This window comes from Oncorhynchus keta, chromosome 19, assembly GCF_023373465.1.
Source record: "Oncorhynchus keta strain PuntledgeMale-10-30-2019 chromosome 19, Oket_V2, whole genome shotgun sequence".
In the NCBI taxonomy this organism is placed as follows: domain Eukaryota; kingdom Metazoa; phylum Chordata; class Actinopteri; order Salmoniformes; family Salmonidae; genus Oncorhynchus; species Oncorhynchus keta.
The window spans coordinates 58,440,688-58,462,598 of record NC_068439.1 but is presented as its reverse complement, the minus strand read 5'-3'; the positions used below and the strand labels follow the sequence as shown (position 1 = coordinate 58,462,598).

The following is a 21,911-nucleotide window of genomic DNA, read 5'->3' as shown; positions in this document are numbered from 1 at the left end:
TTCAAAGATACTTGACTATCAAAAGTAAAAGCATCAATCATTTAAAATTCCTTATTTAGCTAACCAGATCGTGCCATTTTCTTTTTCCTTCAAATGTTACGGATAGCCAGAGGCACACCAACGTTCCTACATAATTTACAAACTAAGCATGTGTTTAGTGAGTCCGCCAGATCAGAGGCAGTAGGGATGTTCTGTTGAGAAGTGTGTAAATTGGAACGCTTACCTGTCCTGCTAAGCATTCAAAATGTAATTAGTATTTTTGGTTGTCAAGGAAAATGTATGGAGTAAAAAGTACATTTTTCTTCTTTAGGAATGTAGTGAAGTAAAAGTAGTAATGTATAAAGTACAGATACCCCAAATCTGAGATGACAGTGTTGTTAACAAAAGGCTAAGCTTGAGAGCTAGCGTGTTGATTTAATTTGCGATTTTCATGAATAGTTAACGTTGCGTTATGGTAATGGGCTTGAGGCTGTAGTCATGATCCCGGATCCGGGTTGGCTCGACGCAAGAAGTAGTATTTTAAACGTAAGTCCTTTACGCCACTGGAATGCTTTAATTTCTGCTTCTGTCACAGAGTGAGAACCCTTAAGGAAGCGGGGTGAGAATGCAGTAACTCAAACAGAGGAAAGATTTCTCATGCAAAATGTCTGAATCACATCATTTTGACCGGTTTTAAGAAAATGAAATTCTGTAAAAAAGATCCAACGATTTCAGTTTGTGTTGACTGCAATTTGTGGTTGAAATACTGGTATCTTTTATATTGCTGAAAAACATATACACTCTCCCTAAATGCCAATTTATGCTTATGTACCCAATGCGGAGGGCACCTTAATAGCTCCACATTGACAGGATTGGTTGATGTTAAGTGGGGGCGGGAAGGTCCTGTATAAACACACTCACGTCCTTCACAACAGCTCTGCTCCGTGTAGCGCAAAAAGTAGGAGTGCGCTGACTTCTGCGGAGGCCATATCACTGTAAATTCTGCACTTCCAATGCAGATGTTGGATTGACCATGCAGCGCCTTTAACCACACATTCTCATTCTCTCTCAAGATGCTGAAAGAAATCCTATTTCTCCACGCCTGTTCCCAAAACAATGTCATTTGGTGTATCATTTTACTATAAGAAATCATTAATTCTGCAGACGTTTTATATTGTATTCAATTTAATTGACCCTATTCCTCGGTTCACTGTGTCCACCTGTAGTTGACCTTCCGTGTGAAGAAGAAGCCCCAGCATCACAAGGTGTGCGAGGAGTTCCGTGACCGACCAGAAAGGGTCAAGGACCTCATCTCTACAGATATGCTGCAAGTATGGCTTTTCCTCTATTAAAAACTTTGCTACAGTAAAAACGGTTCCATGTCACACTGGGGAATCTGCACATTTCCCATGCTGAATCTGTACATCTCTCACTCAATGTGTGAATATGCTTTTTGAACATCAGTAGGCTATAATGCAGGCATGGGGGTGTGCGTTTAAAGCCTGTCTCATACCATCCAGTCAAAATGTGGTCGGGCTGTTTTTTGCATATAGATTGAACAAAACATATAAACATGCAACATTTTTTTGTTTACCGAATTAGTTCATATAAGGAAATCAGTCAATTTTCAATAAATAAATTAGGCTCTAATCGATGGATTTTAATATTCCGTATAAAAATGGGGTGAGGATCAGAAAACGACTCCGTATCTGGTGTCCACCAATTTCCTCCTTCCTGTGGAATGTTGTCCCACTCCTCTACAATGGCTGTGTGAAGTTGCTGGATATTGGCGGGAACTGGAACAAGCTGTCCTGCTAGAAAAGGTTTGAGACCAAATCTACTGTACTTGGAGAAAACATGGGGGATGTAAATGCTGCTTTAAAAGTTGATAAAGTGTAATCCCATTTAGGAGAAAAAGGCATTCAAACATTTTGCTGCAACTTTCACACTGCTCTACATTAAAGTATTATTTTCCCAACAATTAAACAAATTACCTAAATGGATTCTCTGAACATTCTCACCAAGTTCCCTCATTAGGCAAACCATTAACGGTATTAGATGAGTTATTCTATATAAAACATTTCACATTGAACAGCTACAGTGCTGCTCTTTGTTTTTGCCCATTTAGTATCTTTCACAGCCTCTTAAGCCTTAGCTCGACCATCCCTTACAGAATTCACATAGGAACATGTGACTGTGGTCTAGAGTTCAACATTAAAATACTTTATCAACATCAAGTGCCAAAGGTTGCCTACAATTCAACACACATAAAAGGCTTAGGTAGAATAAACTACCCATACCTACAGTACATTTGGAAAGTACAGACCCCCCTAGACTTTGCACATTGTTACGTTACAACCTTAATCTAAAATTTATTTAAAAAATGTATTGAATCCATCTACACACAAACCCCCTTGACCAAGGCCCTACTCCCCCGATTGCTCAGTTTTCCCAGGCGGCCAGCTCTAGGAAGTGTCTTGGTTGTTCCAAACTTCTTCCATTTAAGAGTGATGGCCACTGTGTTCTTGGTGACCTTCAATTCTGCAGATATGTTTTGGTACCCTACCCCAGATCTGTGCCTTGACACAATCCTGTCTTGGAGCACTATTGACAATTCCTTCAACCTCATGGCTTGGTTTTTGCTCTGACATGCACTGTCAACTGTGGGACCTTATATAGACCACTGTGTGCCTTTCCAAATAATGTCCACTCAATTGAATTTACCACAGGTGGACTCCAATCAAGTATTAGAAACATCTCAAGGATGATCAATGGAAACAGGATGCACCTGAGCTCAATTTCGAGTACCATAGCTAAGGGTCTAAATATCTATGTTAAGGTATTTTTAAAATACATTTTCAAACATGAACCTGTTTTTGCTTCATTGTGTGATTTAAAAAATATATATATTTAACCTTGTAACTAGGCAAGTCAGTTCAGAACAAATTCTTATTTATGATGACAGTGTACCATAGATTGAGGGAAAACATTTGATTTAATCATTTTAGAATAAGGCTGTAATGTAACAATGCGGGAAAAGGCAAGGTCTGAATACTTTCCCAATGCACTGTACGTTACTGCAAAACTTGTTGCAATGGTTTTACGTAGGAATTTAGTTTTATGTAACAGTTTGTCACACTGAATGACCCTCTGGATTAATTTAGCATATCGGACTGTACGGTTGGTTGTCTGGCAAGTGTGTTTTGTTTGCATTGCACGTAGGAGGTGGCTAACATTCAGTGTCACCATGAGCGGCTGAAGGCGTCCGTCTTGGAGAGGTCATCCATTGCGGTGACCCAACAGGACCTGCCGGCCCGCTTGCACAGCTGTGTGCTTGAGTTCCTCCACTGGCAGGACAGGCATGAGGTGAGCCTCTATTCTTATAGCGCAGCGAGAAAGCATATTTCAATGCAGCAGTGTTTAATTGTCACTGTTTTGCACTATAAACATTTTTGTTGACAATTCATAAAGTGTAAACTTCTACTCTGAAGAAATATTTGAGCCCAGAAACTGGGTGGTTTTAAACTTGTCTTTTTTGCTATGTTTAGAACCATGGAGATGCAGACCACTTGGTTTATGCTGAGGAAAAAGCCCAGCAGGTCGAGGTAAGCTTTAGCATAGTTAGCCTTTTTGTTGTTGTACTGTAATGAAATAACGCTATGACTATTTGGGAACTTGGCATAGACCGTTAAATGCTAGAAAGCCTTCTGCACTGCTTGTTTTGCTACTGTCTAACATTACTAGAATATAGTACATTGACTAACAAACTACAAAACCCTTCGGGAGTGTACAATGGTTTTACGTCAACACTGGTGAGGACCACCGTTGGCCAGATAATGACATTGCAAGTATTGAAGGTCTTCTCCCTTCCTGAATAAGCTCTCTTTTTGTCCAGTCTTCCAATAGGGCACAGCTTCTGGCATCCATCAAGACAAAATCATACGGGTGTCTTGCAGAGGTCTGCTGAACAAGAAGTGATTTTTCACACTTCATTTCAAGTGCCACTGTTAAGTGTCTAATGCATATCTGTCAAACTCCAGTCTTTGAGGGCAGAGTGTCTACGGCCTTTTTCTCCTCCCTTGTACTTTATTAATCAATAAAGGTAATTGATTAGTTAAGAACTCTGCTCACCTGGTTGTCTGGGTCTTAATTGGACATTAACTGAAAAAATAACAAACCAGCAGATATTACATCCCTCCAGGATTTGAGTTTGACACTGCTTGTCCAATACATAGTTTATTTCATACAACACTTTATAATGGCTATGCATGCGTTTTATTAATAGAAAATGATGGGCAACATTTTCCTCTTGCTAAAAGGCGCACAATGAGCTAAAAAATCTGAGCAATTACTTTTTGGGTAGTTTCCACTGACCTGTAGGTGTCTGCCCAGATCTTGGCCATGTTGGACATCAAATACTGAACACCTTGAACAACATCGGAAGCAGGCATTTCTATTGTTTATCCCCATAATGCACCACAAGTTGATCACTGCTGGAGAACCAACTTAAATATATCTGTTCAAACATGCCCCTTGCCAACTTTCCCACAACAGAGGTGAAGCAACGGGAAGGTGTATTGGGGAGTAGGCTAATTAGCCTTTGTTCATGAATTTAGTGATTGGCATGGCAACACTTACAAAACTGTGGCTTTTGCTAATGGAGTTAAGGACAAGGAAAATGTTGCCCTACATGTGGTATATTTTTTGCTTGTCTGCATCATATGCATCTGGTTTATCAATTCTTAATTCATTGCATTACTGGCTAGTGGATATACTCAGTGTCCTTTTCAATGGAATACTTTTGAACTGATTGATCATTTTTATGTTTATCCACAGGCCTCGAAGTCACGGCGGCATCGCCAGGTGGAGATGGACACATCCATTTCTGGAACAGGCTACATTAAAGAGGCTCCCAAATATCACAAAAGTAGGGCGCCATCACTCAAGGCCCGAACCAACAAGAACCTCTGTGGGGAAGGTCAGTCAGTATACCTCTTGTTTGATGAGAACTTTTTGGGGTGAGATGTTTTGGAGGAGTTTCTCCAAAGTCAACAGTGGTGTGGATACACTTTTATAGCTAGCCACAAAGCAAGAGGACACCTTCAGGCCTGTCACTGAGGTTCTGTTCTGGCTGCACCACTAACAGGCAGCGAGACAAGTGGTCACACCAGGATGGATTCCGCTTAGTCTATTTTAATTCCACTTGCATGAATTACTCTTAAGGGCATGTTCAGACTACTAGGCACCTGAACCATGGGGTAAACTTGGCATCTGCCACACCACTTATTTAACCTTTTATTTAACTAGGCAAGTCAGTTAAGAACAAATTATTATTTACAATGACTGTCGACGCTGGGCCTATTGAGCGCCGACCTATGGGATTCCCAACCTCTGCCCGTTGTGATACAGCTTGGAATCAAACCAGGGTCTGTAGTGAGGCCTCTAGCACTGAGATGCAGTGCCTTAGACTGCGGCGCCACTCGGGAGCTTCAAATCATTGCACCGTGATTAATTATTTTGTCTCTTGGGTGGCTTGGGTCTAAAATGATTTGAGCCTTTTGGAGGTCCCTGACCATAAAGATCTCACACATGCCTTTCTGTTTGACTCTAAGTACCTTGCTTGCTGTGGTGATAATCCTTCTCAGCATATATCTGGCATTGCCAAACCAACAAATAATACAAAAAGTTAAGATACTCTCAATGAAAGATTTCTAAAACCGAGTTCGTGTAGTACAGTGACCGTCTTTGTAGATCAGGTCTGTACATTTACTCCACTGAAGCTTATTGTCCAAGAGGACACCCAGATATTTGTTTTCTTCTACGATCTCTGTTCTGACCACTGATAGATGTTGCAGAGGTAGGTGTTGTACACTCCCTGAAGTCTATGCACATCTCTTTGGTATTGAGGACCAAGTGTGATTTGTCACACCACTCTACAAAGGTCAATTAGGACCGGGCCATGGTGTTCCTCGTCGTCATGCAACAGGCTTATCAAGGCAGTGTCATCAGCGAACTTAACTAGGTGTCGGTCAGGATGGGAACTAGTACAACTATTAGTGTACAGGAGTGTGGACAAAACACATCCCTGAGGAGAGCCTGTGTTGGTGTGTTTGTCTGAAATGTGGGGACCTACTTTGACCCGCTGTGGCTCATGAAGTCCAACAGCCACAAAACCAGACCCCTATCAAAGGAGAAGTTCCTTAGGAGACTCTGCCAGAATGTAAGGCTGGATTGTGTGTAAGGCTGGATTGTGTGTAAGGCTGAAGAAAAGCCAACCGAACCCTGACATGAGATTTGGCACCTTCTAGATGTCTATAGACCACGTTGAGAGTAAGAATTGATCACCAACTCCTCTGCTGGGCAAAGTCTTGAGGAGAAAACATTAGCAATGTTCTAGCCCTCATGTCTCCCAAGGTCAGCATTGTTTTTTTCCCCCCATGCCTATGTGGGACACACTAGCCATGGATTTAATCTGTTGAGTTTCCTGAGGAGTGGGTCCTCTCCACCCTTTATTTATATGCCTCCTTGTCCACCAGTAACTGTCTTTTGAGCTCACATTGTACATCTCTTCAAGCCTGTCAATTACCCTCAGTATAAACTGCCTTCCTATTAAGTAGTGATTTAAAAAATATATATTTTTGATACCAAAGGCTTATTGCGGGGACTCAAACAAGTCACCTTTCGGTGAAATTTGCCGTTTTAAAGCCAAACAATGTGACCTACGTGATTAGTGTAGATCCGATGAGAAGTTTTTGGCGGGCTATGGATGACTGCTGGCTGTATGCAAACGAGTGATTTGCATTTGGAGCAATACTGGCAATATCCAAGGCTCAGCCAATCGTTCACATAACAGAATGCAGCACGTGACTGAAGAGAAGAGACAGCCATTGTGCTAGTTACAGCATCAGCGCTCGCTCTATAAAGAGCAGGAGAGTGGAAAGGCAGTTTGCCAGTTAATTTACAGCAGCGTGTCCCCTGAACGATAATGAAGGGGTAGGTGAGAAGCCTGACCACGGAGAAGGGGATGAAGTATACTTCATGAGCTGTAACCGAAAAACAACTGGCATTTGGAAAATTTGAGCTGAGGGAGAAAGCGTGATGGAACAATTATTGTTAGCATTAAATATCTTGCAAGCTGGATCATTCTTCCTTGGCTAGCCAGAAAAATCAGCCAACTAAACTGATCAAATAATTGAGTTTGTGGTGTGGAAAATGAGCTGGCAAATAAAATCAGACAGCGAATGTTAGCTAGCTAATGTTACAACATCAGATAAGCAAATGTTAATAACCTAACCAATTCACTATGGTATTAACTGGTAATGTTGCTGTTCCTCAAGTTGTAACTCGTTAGTTTGGACACTGGCAATCTGTGTGAAATGTTAATAAAAAGCTAGTGAACTAACAGTAATATTTTCCCTCTACCTTATGTGGTTCATTTTCAGAATGAGAGAATTAGGTGATTTCTTTCAAGGAAAAATTCTTTCACCTTTATTTAATCAGGTAGGCTAGTTGAGAACAAGTTCTCATTTACAACTGCGACCTGGCCAAAATAAAGCACAGCAGTTCGACACATACAACAACAGTTACACATGGAATAAACAAACATACATTAGAACAAAAGAAAACCGTCATTACAGTGAGTGCAAATGATGTAAGAAAAGGGAGTTAAGGCAATAAATAGGCCATGGTGGCGAAGTAATTACAATATACCAATTAGACACTGGAATGGTAGATGTGCAGAAGATGAATGTGCAAGTAGAGATACTGGGGTGCAAAGGAGCAGGATAAATACAGTATGGGGATGAGGTAGTTGGATGGGCTGTTTACAAATGGGCTATGTGCAGTGATATGTGAGCAGCTCTGACAGCTGGTGCTTGAAAGCTAGTGAGGGGGATATGGGTCTCCAGCTTCAGTGACCTTTGCAGTTCGTTCCAGTCATTGGCAGCTGAGAACTGGAAGGAAAGGCGACCAAAGGAGGAATTTGCTTTGCGGGTGACCAGTGAGATATACCTGCTGGAGTGCGTGCTATGGGTGGGTGCTGCTATGGTGACCAGTGAGCTGAGATAAGGCGGGGCTTTACATAACAGACTTGTAGAAGACCTCGAACCAGTGGGTTTGGCGACGAGTATGAAGCGATGGCCAGCCAACGAGAGGGTACAGGTCGTAGTGGTGGGTAATATGGGGCGTTGTTGACAAAACGGATGGCACTGTGATAGACTGCATCCAATTTGTTAAGTAGTGTTTGAGGAATTGCATGTTAAACAAGTGGAGCTTAAACTGGATGCCACTATAGAGGTTAAAGGAACAACACACGCTTTCCCACTTTTTCAATTCAGTGGATTAAAAGGGGTATGCCAGGTGTACGCTCTGCCTGAAAGGTCAATTATGTCAACAAAGTTTATCATGCTCTGCTGGCACATTGTGGAACAGATGTCCACATTCAGACAGTGTACAATGTAATAATATGCAGTGTAGCCCAAAGATATTGATTTTGCTGAAATTGACAGTAAGACGTACGAGGGGGGATTATTGCATTTTACTTGGTGAACGCAATTTTTGCACAAATGTAGCCTTGTGCACTTGATCGATGTCTACTATAGTGGCCACTATAATAGAGCAAAAATAAAATGCCTGTTTCATATTTCTACTAAAGATATTTTTTTCCCCCAAGTGCAATATTTGTGTGTGTGGTCACAAGTGTTCTATTATAAAGGCTGTCATGGCTAACTGCAATATTAGTGTATTTGTTCCTCAAGACTTGAATGTCATTTGCAGTAAAGTCTGGGCAACAAATAACATTGGATTGCTTTCTTTAAATTGTTTTAGCTGTGAGTTAGGTTCACATGAACCATTTTCTTTTACAGAGACTGATCATTTTCTTTGTTTAATTAGTGAACCTGCATTTCCTCCTAGCAGGGATTTTGGTGGTGGCAGAGTAAGCACTTGGTATTGTCCGATAACACATATCGAGTCTTATTTTTCCTAGTGTGACATTTCACATATTGGTGGTACATGCAAAGTACAGTTTTTTTTTTTTAAATCCCCTAAAATAAATGTTGGCGCGTCGGGTGAGATGGATTCCAGTTTCTGTGACTGGTTATTGATCAGCAAGATGGCGGGTAAGGGAAGATTGTTTAAATCTTTCTGATTCCCCCACATTTGCGTTTGGGTTTGTAATCCACTCGCAGGCAATCAGGGATTAGATGGGCCATTGGAATATCCATCGTGTTTGAATTGCGTTGTAGTAAGGTGAATGCACCAATTTGTAAGTCGCTCTGGATAAGAGCGTCTGCTAAATTACTTAAATGTTAAATGTTAGTAGAAACTCTCTGCTGTATTGGATTCCGCTGCCAGCGGCGTTTTCATAATTTAGTCCGTTATTGTACATACCTGCTACAATCAACAAGATCAGCTCAGCACACCATCACTGTAAAGCTGTTGTTGAGAGATAAAAACCTAAAACGCCACACCCACTGTGGGATGCAACAGAGCCGTGCCCCCGTCACTCTACAAGGTGGTTGAAAGTGTTACGCAGGTGCTGGCCCATGTTGACTCCATTGCTTTCAACTGTTGTCAAGTTGGCTGGATGTCCTTTGGTGGTGGACCATTCTTGATACCCACAGGAAACTGTTGAGTGTGAAAAACCCAGGAGCATTGCAGTTGTTGACACACTCAAACCGGTGTGCCTGGCACCTACTACCATACCCCGTTCAAATGCACTTTTATTTTGGCCATTCACCCTCTGAATTTGCACACAAACACAATCCATGTCTCAATTGTCTTGTTTCATATGCTTAATCTACACTGATTTGAAGTGGGTATAACAAGTGACAGCTTGCACCTGTTCAGTCTGTCATGAAAACAGCAGGTGTTCCTAATGTTTTGTAGACTATGCATATGGCCAATATAAGGACTGTTATTGCATGACGCAGAGTGCCTGGATACAGCCATTAGCTGCGGTATATTGTCCATAAACCACAGTGGTGCCTTTTTGCTATTAACTGCTTACCACCATAATTAGAACAAGTCATACCCCTTTCTGATATATTGTGACCCAAACTACCCGGTTTGATATTATGAATATACAATACCTGTCAAGTTTGGACACCTGTTTTCTTAATAAAATGTTATTGCTCAATTGGTTAGCAGATGTTATTGCCAGTGTATCAAAAGGTTTGTTCTTCTAGTTCTGACAGTGCAACGATATCTAACAATTCCACAAATACCTAATACGCACAAATCCAAAGGGATGGAATATAAATATATGGATGAGCAATGTCAGTGGCTTCGGCTAAGATGCAATAGTATAGAATACAGCATATACATATGAGATGAGTAATGCAAGATATGTAAACATTATTAAAGTGGCCAATGATTAAGTCTGTAGGCAGCAGCCTCTGCTAGAGAGAAGCTGTTCTTCAGTCTCTTGGTCCCAGCTTTGATGCACCTGTACTGACCTCTCCTTCTGGATGGTAGCGGGGTGAACAGGCAGTGGCTCGGGTGGTTGTCCTTGATGATGTTTTTGGCCTTCCTGTGACATTGGGTGCTGTAGGTGTCCTGGGGGGCAGGTAGTTTGCCCCCTGCTATCCTCAAAGTGAGAAAAGAACATGTTTGCCTTGTCTGGCAGCATGACTGTGGTGTCTGGGACGTAGCTGGCTGTCCTTTTGTAGTCAGTGATTGTCTGTAGACCCTGCCACATGCGTCTCATGTCTGAGCCGTTGAATTGCTACTCCTTTGTCTCGATATTGACATTTTGCCTATTTGATTGCCTTGCGGAGGGAATGACTACACTGTTTGTATTCAGCCATATTTCCCATCACCTTGCCATGGTTAAATGCAGTGGTTCGTGCTTTCATTTTTGCACGAATGCTGCCATCTATCCATGTTTTCTGGTTAGGGTAGGTTATAATAGTCACTGTGGGTACAACATCTCCTATACACTTCTTGATAAACTCAGTGACCGCCTCGGTGTACACGTCCATATTATTCTCAGAAGCTACCCAGAAAATATTCCAGTCCGCATGATCAAAACAATCTTGAAGGGTGGATTCTGATTTGTCAGACCAGTGTTGAATAATCTTTTTCATGGGTACTTCCTGCTTTGAGTTTCTGCCTATAGGAAGGGAGGGGCAACTTTGCCGGAAGGAGGGTGGGGGAGGGTATTGTATGCATCCCGGAAGTTAGAGTAACTATGGTCCAGTTTTTTTCCAGCGTGAGTGCTACAGTCAATATGTTGGTAGAATTTAGGGTGTCTTTTCCTAAAATTTGCTTAAAATCTCCAGCTACAATAAATGCTGCATCTAGGTATATAGTTTGCATAACGTCCAGTGAAATTCCTTGAGGGCCGTCGTTGTATCGGCTTAAGGGGAAATGTACACGGCTGTGACTAACTGAAGATAATTCTCTTGGGAGGTAATAGTCGGCATTTTGAGGAATTCTAGGTCAAGTAAACAAAGACTTGAGTTTCCTGTATGTTATTACAATTACACCATGAAACATACACCCGCCCTTCTTCAGAGAGATGTTTATTCCTGTCAGGGCGATGCACTGAGAATCCAGATGGCTGGACCGACTCCCACAGTATATTGTGGTGGAAATTTCCTGTATTACCAAATCACGAGAGCAAACCACACAAGACAGAGTTATCATAAAGTCCATCTTTAATTATATGAGCTCCATCACAACCCTGTGACTCTGATCAATTCAGTGTATATAAATGAATTCTGAGTGCTTACACATTGCAACTGAGATCCTTTATAGCAAAAACGCATATAGCCAGACAGCATTGGCTATACATTATCATTCAGTTTTGGTCTCCTAAACTATGTTCTTATCTCGCTCTTGGTACCACTCCGGACCAACACCAATACCTCACCCAATGGCATATAATGAATACACCCCCTCCTGGACAAGATCACAGAGAGCCAGTGACTGGCACACAGACATTGTGGAGCCAAGAGATAATTTGTTCCCCCTCAATCATTCCTTCACATGGTTAAAAAGATACGTTTATACACAAGACACATTCAGAGATAAGACCTCTCCCCTCTCTGGGCCCAAGTAACTTTCCCACATAAGCTTGCTATAAAATGAATAAGACATCTTATGTTACCTAAAGAATTCTGATTCTGCCACGACAATATCCCAAGAGCCATGTTTCCGTGAAACAGAGTGTACAATCCTTGTCTCTCTGGAAAGCAACCCTTGTTCTGATCCTGTAAACTTTATCTAGGGACTGGATGTTAGCGAGTAATATACTCTGAAGCGGCTGGTGATGTGTGCCTCCTAAGTCTGACTAGGAGACCGCCTCCGGCTTCCTCTTCTCCGGCGGTGTTTTGGGTCGGCCTCGAATCAGTTCAAAGCCCTGGGTGGCGCAAACGAAGGATCCGCTTCAGGGAAGTCATATTACTGGTCGTAGTGCTGGTAAGTTGACGCTGCTCTGATATCCAATAGTTCTTCATGGCTGTATGTACACACAAGATTTTCTGGGCTAACAATGTAAGAAATAATCAATCCTGCTCCAGAGTACAGGCCTCGGTATAATGCTCATTCCTTCAACGGTAAACGTGAATCCGACCATCACCAGTCCTGTCTGGTCCAGCGACGGTGGGTTTATGCCCATAGGCGACGGTGATGTCTGGTGAGGACCTGCTTTACAACAGGCCGACAAGCCCTCAGGCCAGCCTCTCTCAGCCTATTGCAGACAGTCTGAGCACTGATGGATGGATTGTGCGTTCCTAGTGTAACTCGGGCAGTTATTGTTGCCATGCTGTACCTGTCCCGCAGGTGTGATGTTTGGATGTACCGATCCTGTGCAGGTGTCGTTACACGTTGTCTGCCGCTTCGAGGATGATTAGCTGACCGTCCTGTCTCCCTGTAGCGCTGTATTAGGCGTCTCACAGTACGGACATTGCAATTTATTGCCATGGCCACATCTGCAGTCCTCATGCCTCCTTGCAGCATGCCTAAGGCAATTTCACGCAGATGAGCAGGGACCCTGGGTGTTTGGTGTTTATCAGAGTCAGTTGAAAGGCCTCTAGTGTTCGTAACTGTGACCTTAATTGCCTACTATCTGTAAGCTGTTGGTGTCTTAACGACCTTTCCACAGGTGCATGTTCATTAATTGTTTATGGTTCATTAAACAAGTATGGGAAACAGTGTTTAAACCTTTTACAATGAAGATCTGTGAAGTTATTTGGATTTTTACGAATTATCTTTGAAAGACGGGGTCCTGAAAAGGGGACTTTTTTTTTGCTGAGTTTGGTATGAAATTGATTCGGGAGAATGTTTTGTACCTGTTTGAATAGAAAGTGTTATTTTTTTAGGGTTATGAGCTCGCCAGGCGTCAATGAGGTTGTAATTAGATAGTATATGTTGGAGAGCCTTGGTTGCCTGTGGATTGTTGGTCTTCTTAGATTTGTCCAGATTGGCATTCATGTCTGTCCCAATAACCAGTTGGTGTTCAGTTAATTCCAACAATTATGCTGTTGAGAGGATCATATCAATTGGAGCATACACATTAATAAAGGCAATTTTTTATTTCCATTGTGGATCCATTTTAGGAAAGTGATTATGCTTTCTTGGTCTTTGCCTTTACCAAGGATAGGGAATTTGAGTATCTATCATTGTGATTCCACGATTAGTTTTGTTTGTACAAGTGGTTCTCTATTCGGTCTCTTTGGCGCAGGTGTGTTTCTTGGAGCATTGCTATATCAATATGGTTTCGGCGAGAATGTCAAGATTGCTTTAACATTGATAGGAATATTAAGGCCTTTGAAATTCCAGATGGGAATAGCTAGTGTTTCCATTGTTTTTCTAAAATGGAAGTGGTAGCAGCAGTAGCTTCTTTTGGTTAGGCAGTGACCAACGGGTGAGTTTCCCTGTGGGCCATGCTTTTTATTTTACATCAATACTAAAGATGCTAAACAAAATAAGTAAACAATTCAGACCTTTACAAATAAGTTGGCAGACTTGATGAGTAAGGGTGGGTAATGACGAATAAAATGTAAAACATAGATATGACACATGCAAGCCTAATCCCTTAACATTAAAATAAGGTATAGCAGTAGGATCCATGTATTAATTAATTGACATGGTGTCATCACTGTTTAAATGTTCTGGAACATAGGCAACAAGTTCAATGCTCAGCAATATTGTTCCTTGTACCCAAACATGAGGGGTGTACTCATTTGTCTTATGCCGAGGACAGCATCATAGCAATAGGCTATGCTGCATGACTGACTGTACATGGATAGCACACCTGAATGAGCCAGTCATGGGGTTCCATCTGTCAGCTTGTCCAGTTGTGTATTGGGTTTTATATGCTTCTCACATTACATTTACGAGAATGATTTAAGTGATTCCATTTTCTCTTTTAGGAGATTGATTATCCCTTCCAACTTAGCTGGTGCTGTTTCTAGGTCATGGAGTCTTCTCCAGATTTTCCACTTTGGTTGAATAGGTATCTATTTTAGCAGTGAACACTGCCATTGATTTCAGTTACCGGTTTTTATTGTCGAGGGCAGAGACAATCTCCTAACCAACAATCTCTCGTATACTAGTGGCCTGCTATTTGCCTGGTATTGAGAGCCGCCATGTTTCCACAGTTGAATTGTGGATGGACAAATTCAAGCTGCTGGGGCGTAATAGACTTGGTAGCTATTTATTGTCACACAATGCATGTCTCCACACCGTAATATGATATTTAGTATTAATAAGTCAGTCAATTCATGGTAATTTGCCAAAGAAAGTCACAAAGGCCATGTGTTTCAGTGTATGCCAGCTGACTTTTGAGGGATAGATGAATGTGTACTGTGTTGATGCATTTGACCTGTCTGTCCAGGCTTTTAAGTCACTTGATTGATATAGATGAGGCTGGTGGGAAGAGCTATAGGAGTACGGGCTCATAGTATTGGCTATAATGGAATACATGGAGTCAGGTGGTTTCCTATATGTTTGATACGGTTCCATTCCAGCCATTACGATGAGCCCGTCCTCCTATAGCGCCTCCAACCAGCCTCCTCTGATAACGTTTATTCATATTTATCTCAAGCCAAATTATGCTCTTTATTTCACTGATTAACTCTGGTCATCACCAACCTTACAATAGCTTTTTGTTCTGCTGTGTCCCTTTCCATTAGGAGATGAACAGAAGATTCAATATTGGCTCCTTAGTGCTGCAGAGGAGGACAAGACTGCATGTAAGAACAGGCCAATGCCACTTACCAGTGAATAGGGCATTATTTCAATGTAGATCCATACAAAAACACTTGTAGTCCATTTTATTGTGTTCTTCAAAGTAGTTCCCTCCCACACAGTTACCTGAAAGCCAAGGGGGGGAGGAAACAACTAAGTGTATGTCTGGATTTACACTTAACCAAGTGTTCTTCTTAGCAATATGTCATTGATGCTTGTATAAAGTTATCAATTCTGGCATACATCAAAATATCACAATTCACATGTCAGGCTATTTGTATAATTTTTTTGGGGGTTGTGTATTGCAAATGAAAGTTTGAGCTGCACAGTATGGCAGGGTCAATGACATCCAATTAATTAATAGCACTGGTGATCTCTCAAAAAAGGAAAAAAACACTGACAGAATTTGGTGTAAACTGCTACGAGGGACAAATGTGGCGTGTTTTGGAATATTTATTTCTCGTACAGAATAAAATGGGTTGACTTTTGTACTATGAGGGATAGTAGACTGACTTTTGTTGTTCGTTAGGCCTACTCATCTTGTTGGCTGACAAAGTAAATGTGGACTGTTCTTCCAATATTCTCAATATGCACCTTGGAATTGGATAAGGATGCATGCAGTTCAGTGTCTGTCATCACTAGTAGCCTGTGAGAAAGACCCGATCACTTTGACTGAGAGGTGATTCGGAGCACTCAGGGAGAAGGGCACAACAGCCGCTGACCGTAAACGGCATGGATTTTTTTGGGGTGGGGTGTGCATTACGGCCACACAAAGGGGATGCCACAGTGAAATTCTAGGCATTATCAAGTGCTTGTCAAATTGTGAATGCGTAACTGATGTAGTGTGTTCAGCCTGCACAAAAAAACTAAGCAGCGCTCATACCTTTCCAGCAACTTTTTTTCCAATCATTCGGGTCATATCATGCAGCCTTACAATGTATTAAAAATCAAAACATAAAGCCCAGCGTTTGTAGAACTAAAGTTAGATTAATACCTCTAAATTAAGCGAAAAGGGTTTCCTATTTCTTTGTTAACCACTCAACACATAGTCCATGTGCACACTCCCTCAAATCATTTGGAGAAAATATCCTTTCCATTTCATTCAACTTTGTTCAATTGTATTATTCGTTCTACAAAATAATGCCACAGAATTCTAAGCAAATCCTGTCTGCTAAATTAACTAGTGTATCCCACAGCTGTATGGCATAGCCAGATCAGGGCCACATTTAAATGTAGATAATACCTAGGATAGGATAAAGTAATCCTTCTCACCCCCCCTTAAAAGATTTAGATGCACTATTGTAAAGTAGCTGTTCCACTGGATGTCATAAGGTGAATGCACCAATTTGTAAGTCGCTCTGGATAAGAGCGTCTGCTAAATGACGTAAATGTAGATGTTCCAAAGGTCTGCATCAGTGGCTTGTAGGCGATGCGTGGAAGCCAGGAGATGGTAAATGTATGTTTAATTAACAGTCAATTACTGTGAGACCGACAGTTATTTGCTTGACAATCACCGGCTGACGAAAATACATTAGCTCCACAGCCCTATCCCCAGCCGAGTCATACCAAAGAAATGTTTTATATTGTTATGGTATATTCTCTCATTATTTGTGCATTTTAATGGACCCCAATGTAATGAAGACACTCAAACCTGCTGTTTCCATTCTCCTAAATTGCTTTGACTCTCTTACATTTTGTTTCAGTGAAAAGACAGAAGCGAAAACACAGTTTCCGGTGGTGAAGAGAATGCGGAGGATTTGGGCTTTAACTGCTGCACTTTTGGAGAGGCTAATACATTAGGAGAACACTAAATATCCACATTATGAATATATTCATCAAGTTGTCTGAGGACTTGAGACAGTTAATTACTGTGCATATAACAGGAAATGTAATTAATAGAGCACTTTTGTTTTTGTGTACAAATAAATGTGGCACCAAATTTGCATCATTCTATGAATTTCCAAGCATGGATCTGTAATCCTTTGTCCTTCTGACAATAGTACTGCACTGGGTATGGTTCCCTCGTCCCCTTGTTTTTAGTCGGTCACCCTACCTGAAAAATACTTTTGATCTTGGATGGTGTTTTTACCCCAAGTTCCCCTACAATTGACCCATGTTACATTTAGCTCCACTTTCCCCTATTATTTGAATTGAATTGTCTCTGTAGCTTCCGAATGGTTTGGCCTACAACCCTCAGTGTCACAGGACTCGTCTTAAGGTAACCCGTACAAATGAATAGAATTATGGAGGCAGTTTTGTGCCAACAAAGGGGTTAAATATGTCCAACAAATATTTTTTAGCATTATTACGTCTCCAAGATATAGGACAGACATTTCAAAACTTGAACCCTTATTGTTTAATTTTGTCTTTTTTCTTGTGCCATTTATCAATGCGTTTCTATGGGCTTTAGTAGTAAAGGCCAAATTCAATATTTTTGATACCTAAAGGGGTCCTAAAATTCTAAATCAAATGGCTAAATGATCCATGGTATGACCATCCACCAAAACAATTTCATATTGCTTTGTAGAACTAGCGTTAGTGCAATGACTTGAAGTCTATTGGTATCTAATACCATGCTAGCAGATACCATACCTTTATACTCTTCCGGCGCCGACAGAGATGGCCGCCTCGCTTCGCGTTCCTAGGAAACTATGCAGTTTTTTGTTTTTTTTTACGTTATTTCTTACATTAGTACCCCAGGTCATCTAAGGTTTCATTACATACAGTCGAGAAGAACTACTGAACATAAGAGCAGCGTCAACTCACAATCAGTACGACCAAGAATATGACTTTCGCGAAGCGGACCCTGTGTTCTGCCTTTCACCCAGGACAAAGGAATGGATCCCAGCCGGCGACCCCAAAAAACGACTTCGAAAAAGGGGAAAACGAAGCGGTCTTCTGGTCAGACTCCGGAGACGGGCACATTGTGCAACACTCCCTAGCATTCCCCTCGCCAATGTCCAGTCTCTTGACAACAAGATTGATGAAATCCGAGCAAGGGTAGCATTCCAGAGGGACATCAGACTGTAACGTTCTTTGCTTCACGGAAACATGGCTCACTGGAGAGACCCTATCGGAGATGGTGCAGCCAGCTGGTTTCTCCACGCATCGCGCCGACAGAAACAAACATCTTTCTGGTAAGAAGAGGGGCGGGGGCGTATGCTTTATGGTTAACGTGACGTGGTGTGGCCAGAACAACATACAGGAACTCAAGTCCTCCTGTTCACCTGATTTAGAATTCCTAACAATCAAATGTAGACCGCATTATCTACCAAGGGAATTCTCTTCGATTATAATCACAGCTGTATATATTCCCCCCAAGCAGACACATCGATGGCTCTGAACGAACTTTATTTGACTCTTTGCAAACTGGAATCCATATATCCGGAGGCTGCATTCATTGTAGCTGGGGATTTTAACAAGGCTAATCTGAAAACAAGACTCCCTAAGTTTTATCAGCATATTGATTGTGCAACCAGGGCTGGAAAAACCTTGGATCATTGCTATTCCAACTTCCGCAACACATTTAAGGCCCTGCCCCGCCCTCCTTTCGGAAAAGCTGACCACGACTCCATTTTGTTGATCCCTGCCTACACACAGAAACTAAAACAAGAAGCTCCCGCGCTGAGGTTTGTTCAACGCTGGTCCGACCAATCTAATTCCACACTCCAAGACTGCTTCCATCACGTGGACTGGGATATGTTCCGTATTGCGTCAGACAACATTGACGAATACGCTGATTCGGTGAGCGAGTTCATTAAAACGTGCGTTGAAGATGTCGTTCCCATAGCAACGATTAAAACATTCCCAAACCAGAAACCGTGGATTGATAGCAGCATTCGCGTGAAACTGAAAGCTCGATCCACTGCTTTTAATCAGGGCAAGGTGACTGGAAACATGACCGAATACAAACAGTGTAACTATTCCCTCAAAGGCAATCAATCAAACAAGCTAAGCGTCAGTATAGAGACAAAGTAGAATCTCAATTCAACGGCTCAGACACGAGGTATGTGGCAGGGTCTACAGTCAATCACGGATTACAAAAAGAAAACCAGCATCGTCACGGACAAGGATGTCTTGCTCCCGGGCAGACTAAATAACTTTTTTGCCCGCTTTGAGGACAATATAGTGCCACTGTCACTGCCCGCAACTAAAACATGCGGACTCTCCTTCACTGCAGCCAACGTGAGGAAAACATTTAAACGTGTCAACCCTCGCTTGGCTGCAGGCCCAGACGGCATCCCCAGCCACGCCCTCAGAGCATGCGCAGACCAGCTGGCTGGTGTGTTTACGGACATATTCAATCAATCCCTATCCCAGTCTGTTGTTCCCACATGCTTCAAGAGGGCCACCATTGTTCCTGTTCCCAAGAAAGCTCAGGTAACGGAGCTAAACGTCTACCGCCCCGTAGCATTCACTTCCGTCATCATGAAGTGCTTTGAGAGACTAGTCAAGGACCATATCACCTCCACCCTAGACCCACTCCAATTTGCTTACCGCCCAAATAGGTCCGCAGACGATGCAATCTCAACCACACTGCACACTGCCCTAACCCATCTGGACAAGAGGAATACCTATGTGACAATGCTGTTCTTCGACTTCAGCTCGGAATTTAACACCATAGTGCCCTCCAAGCTCGTCATCAAGCTCGAGACCCTGGGTCTCGACCCCGCCCTGTGCAACTGGGTAATGGGCTTCCTGACGGGCTGCCCCCAAGGTGGTGAGGGTAGGAAACATCTCCACCCCGCTGATCCTCAACACTGGGGCCCCACAAGGGTGCGTTCTGAGCCCCCTCCTGTACTCCCTGTTCACCCATGACTGCGTGGCCACGCACGCCTCCAACTCAATCATCAAGTTTGTGGACGACACAAGGCTTGATTACCAACAACGACGAGACTGCCTACAGGGAGGAGGTGAGGGCCCTCTGAGTGTGGTGTCAGGAAAATAACCTCACACTCAACGTCAACAAAACTAAGGAGATGATTGTGGACTTCAGGAAACAGCAGAGGGAACACCCCCCTATCCACATCGATGGAACAGTAGTGGAGAGAGAAGTAAGTTAAGTTCCTCGGCGTACACATCACAGACAAACTGAATTGGTCCACCCACACAGACAGCATCGTGAAGGCGCAGCAGCGCCTCTTCAACCTCAGGAGGCTGAAGAAATTCGGCTTGTCACCAAAAGCACTCACAAACTTCTACAGATGCACAATCGAGAGCATCCTGGCGGGCTGTATCACCGCCTGGTACGGCAACTGCTTCGCCCTCAACCGTAAGGCTCTCCAGAGGGTAGTGAGGTCTGCACAACGCATCACCGGGGGCAAACTACCTGCCCTCCAGGACACCTACACCACCCGATGTCACAGGGAGGCCATAAAGATAATCAAGGACAGCAACCACCCGAGCCACTGCCTGTTCACCCCGCTATCATCCAGAAGGCGAGGTGAGTACAGGTGCATCAAAGCTGGGACCGAGAGTGAAAAACAGCTTCTATCTCAAGGCCATCAGATTGTTAAACAGCCACCACTAACATTGAGTGGCTGCTGCCAACACACTGACTCAACTCCAGCCACTTTAATAATGGGAAATGATGTAAAATATATCACTAGCCACTTTAACCTCATAGTCCACCAATACCGGATCCGGGTTCGTGACTACGGCTCAAGCTCATTAGTATAACGCACAATGCGAAAAAATATTCCTAAAAATATATAACCTCCACACATTAACAAGTAAAATAGCTCAAATGAAAGATAAACAAGTTGTTTATCTACCCAGCAAGTCAGATTTCTAAAATGTTTTACGGCGAAAACAGCACATATTTATGTCAAACCACCACCACAGACATGGCTCATTTGCATAGCCAAGTAAGAAAAAATATGCAATCAACAAACGCAGGATTAAAAGAAATCATTTCACTAACCTTTTGAAATCATCAGATGACAGTAATATAACATGTTACACAGTACATTTTTTTTTTCAATAATCTGCAATATATATATCCATAAATCTCTGTTTACAATGATGCAGCGTTCAAAAAATGCTACTAAAATGTCAGGAGAAATGCCGATAGCTCCGGCAGATAACGTCAGCTAACAAGGAATACACATCATAAACTTTGACTAAATATGCATGTTTTACATATGTATAGGAAGATACACTTCTTCTAAATGCAATCGCTGTGTTACATTTATTTTTAACGTTACAGGTTGCGTTCACTAGGCTATACTAGGAGTCGGTGCTCCAAAATTAGCATTATCGCTCCTCTATCTTGGAGTCGACAGAAACCCAAATTTACCACATAAATATTCCCTTACCTTTGCTGTTCTTCCATCAGAAGACCTGGAAGGGATTATACTTACCAAACCAGCGTTTTAGTTTAAGTCTGTCTTTCGGTTCTCAAAATAGTCACATTTCGGTCGAAATGTAGGCAAAATTCAAGTGGATGCGCACCAAAACGTTGAAATTACATATTATATGTCGAGTAAACTTGTCAAACTATGTTCATAATTAAGCTTTAACATGTTATAAAGGTGCACAGAAATCGTGAGGACGAACAGAAACACACACATCGTTTAATCGATCCTGAAGAAAATACATCACCCGGCCAGAGCGCGCGTAAGTCACCTTTTTTTTCGCTTGGCCGAGAGGTTTCGGCTCGCTCAAACTCCCGTGAGCGCGCGATTCTCACAATGAGAAGCCCCATTGAAAGCAGGCTTCCGCTGAACACGTACAGA

The 21,911-nt window shown here is 42.3% G+C and overlaps 1 protein-coding gene across 5 annotated transcripts in view; it reads left to right on the top strand.

Annotated features, from left to right (window-relative positions):
- Positions 1-17,127, top strand: part of LOC118397791 (snRNA-activating protein complex subunit 1-like) — a 246,241-nt gene extending 229,114 nt beyond the window's left edge. For all 5 annotated transcript variants that reach the window (XM_052470866.1, XM_035792664.2, XM_035792666.2 and 2 more), the window contains 7 exons: positions 1,206-1,310; positions 3,202-3,345; positions 3,528-3,584; positions 3,875-3,937; positions 4,816-4,957; positions 15,120-15,179; positions 16,878-17,127. In XM_052470866.1, coding sequence (XP_052326826.1) covers positions 1,206-1,310; positions 3,202-3,345; positions 3,528-3,584; positions 3,875-3,937; positions 4,816-4,957; positions 15,120-15,179; positions 16,878-16,915 — 609 coding nt within the window. In that variant the 3' untranslated portion in view covers positions 16,916-17,127. The remainder of the gene's footprint in view (positions 1-1,205; positions 1,311-3,201; positions 3,346-3,527; positions 3,585-3,874; positions 3,938-4,815; positions 4,958-15,119; positions 15,180-16,877) is intronic.
- Positions 17,128-21,911: the final 4,784 nt, after the last annotated feature.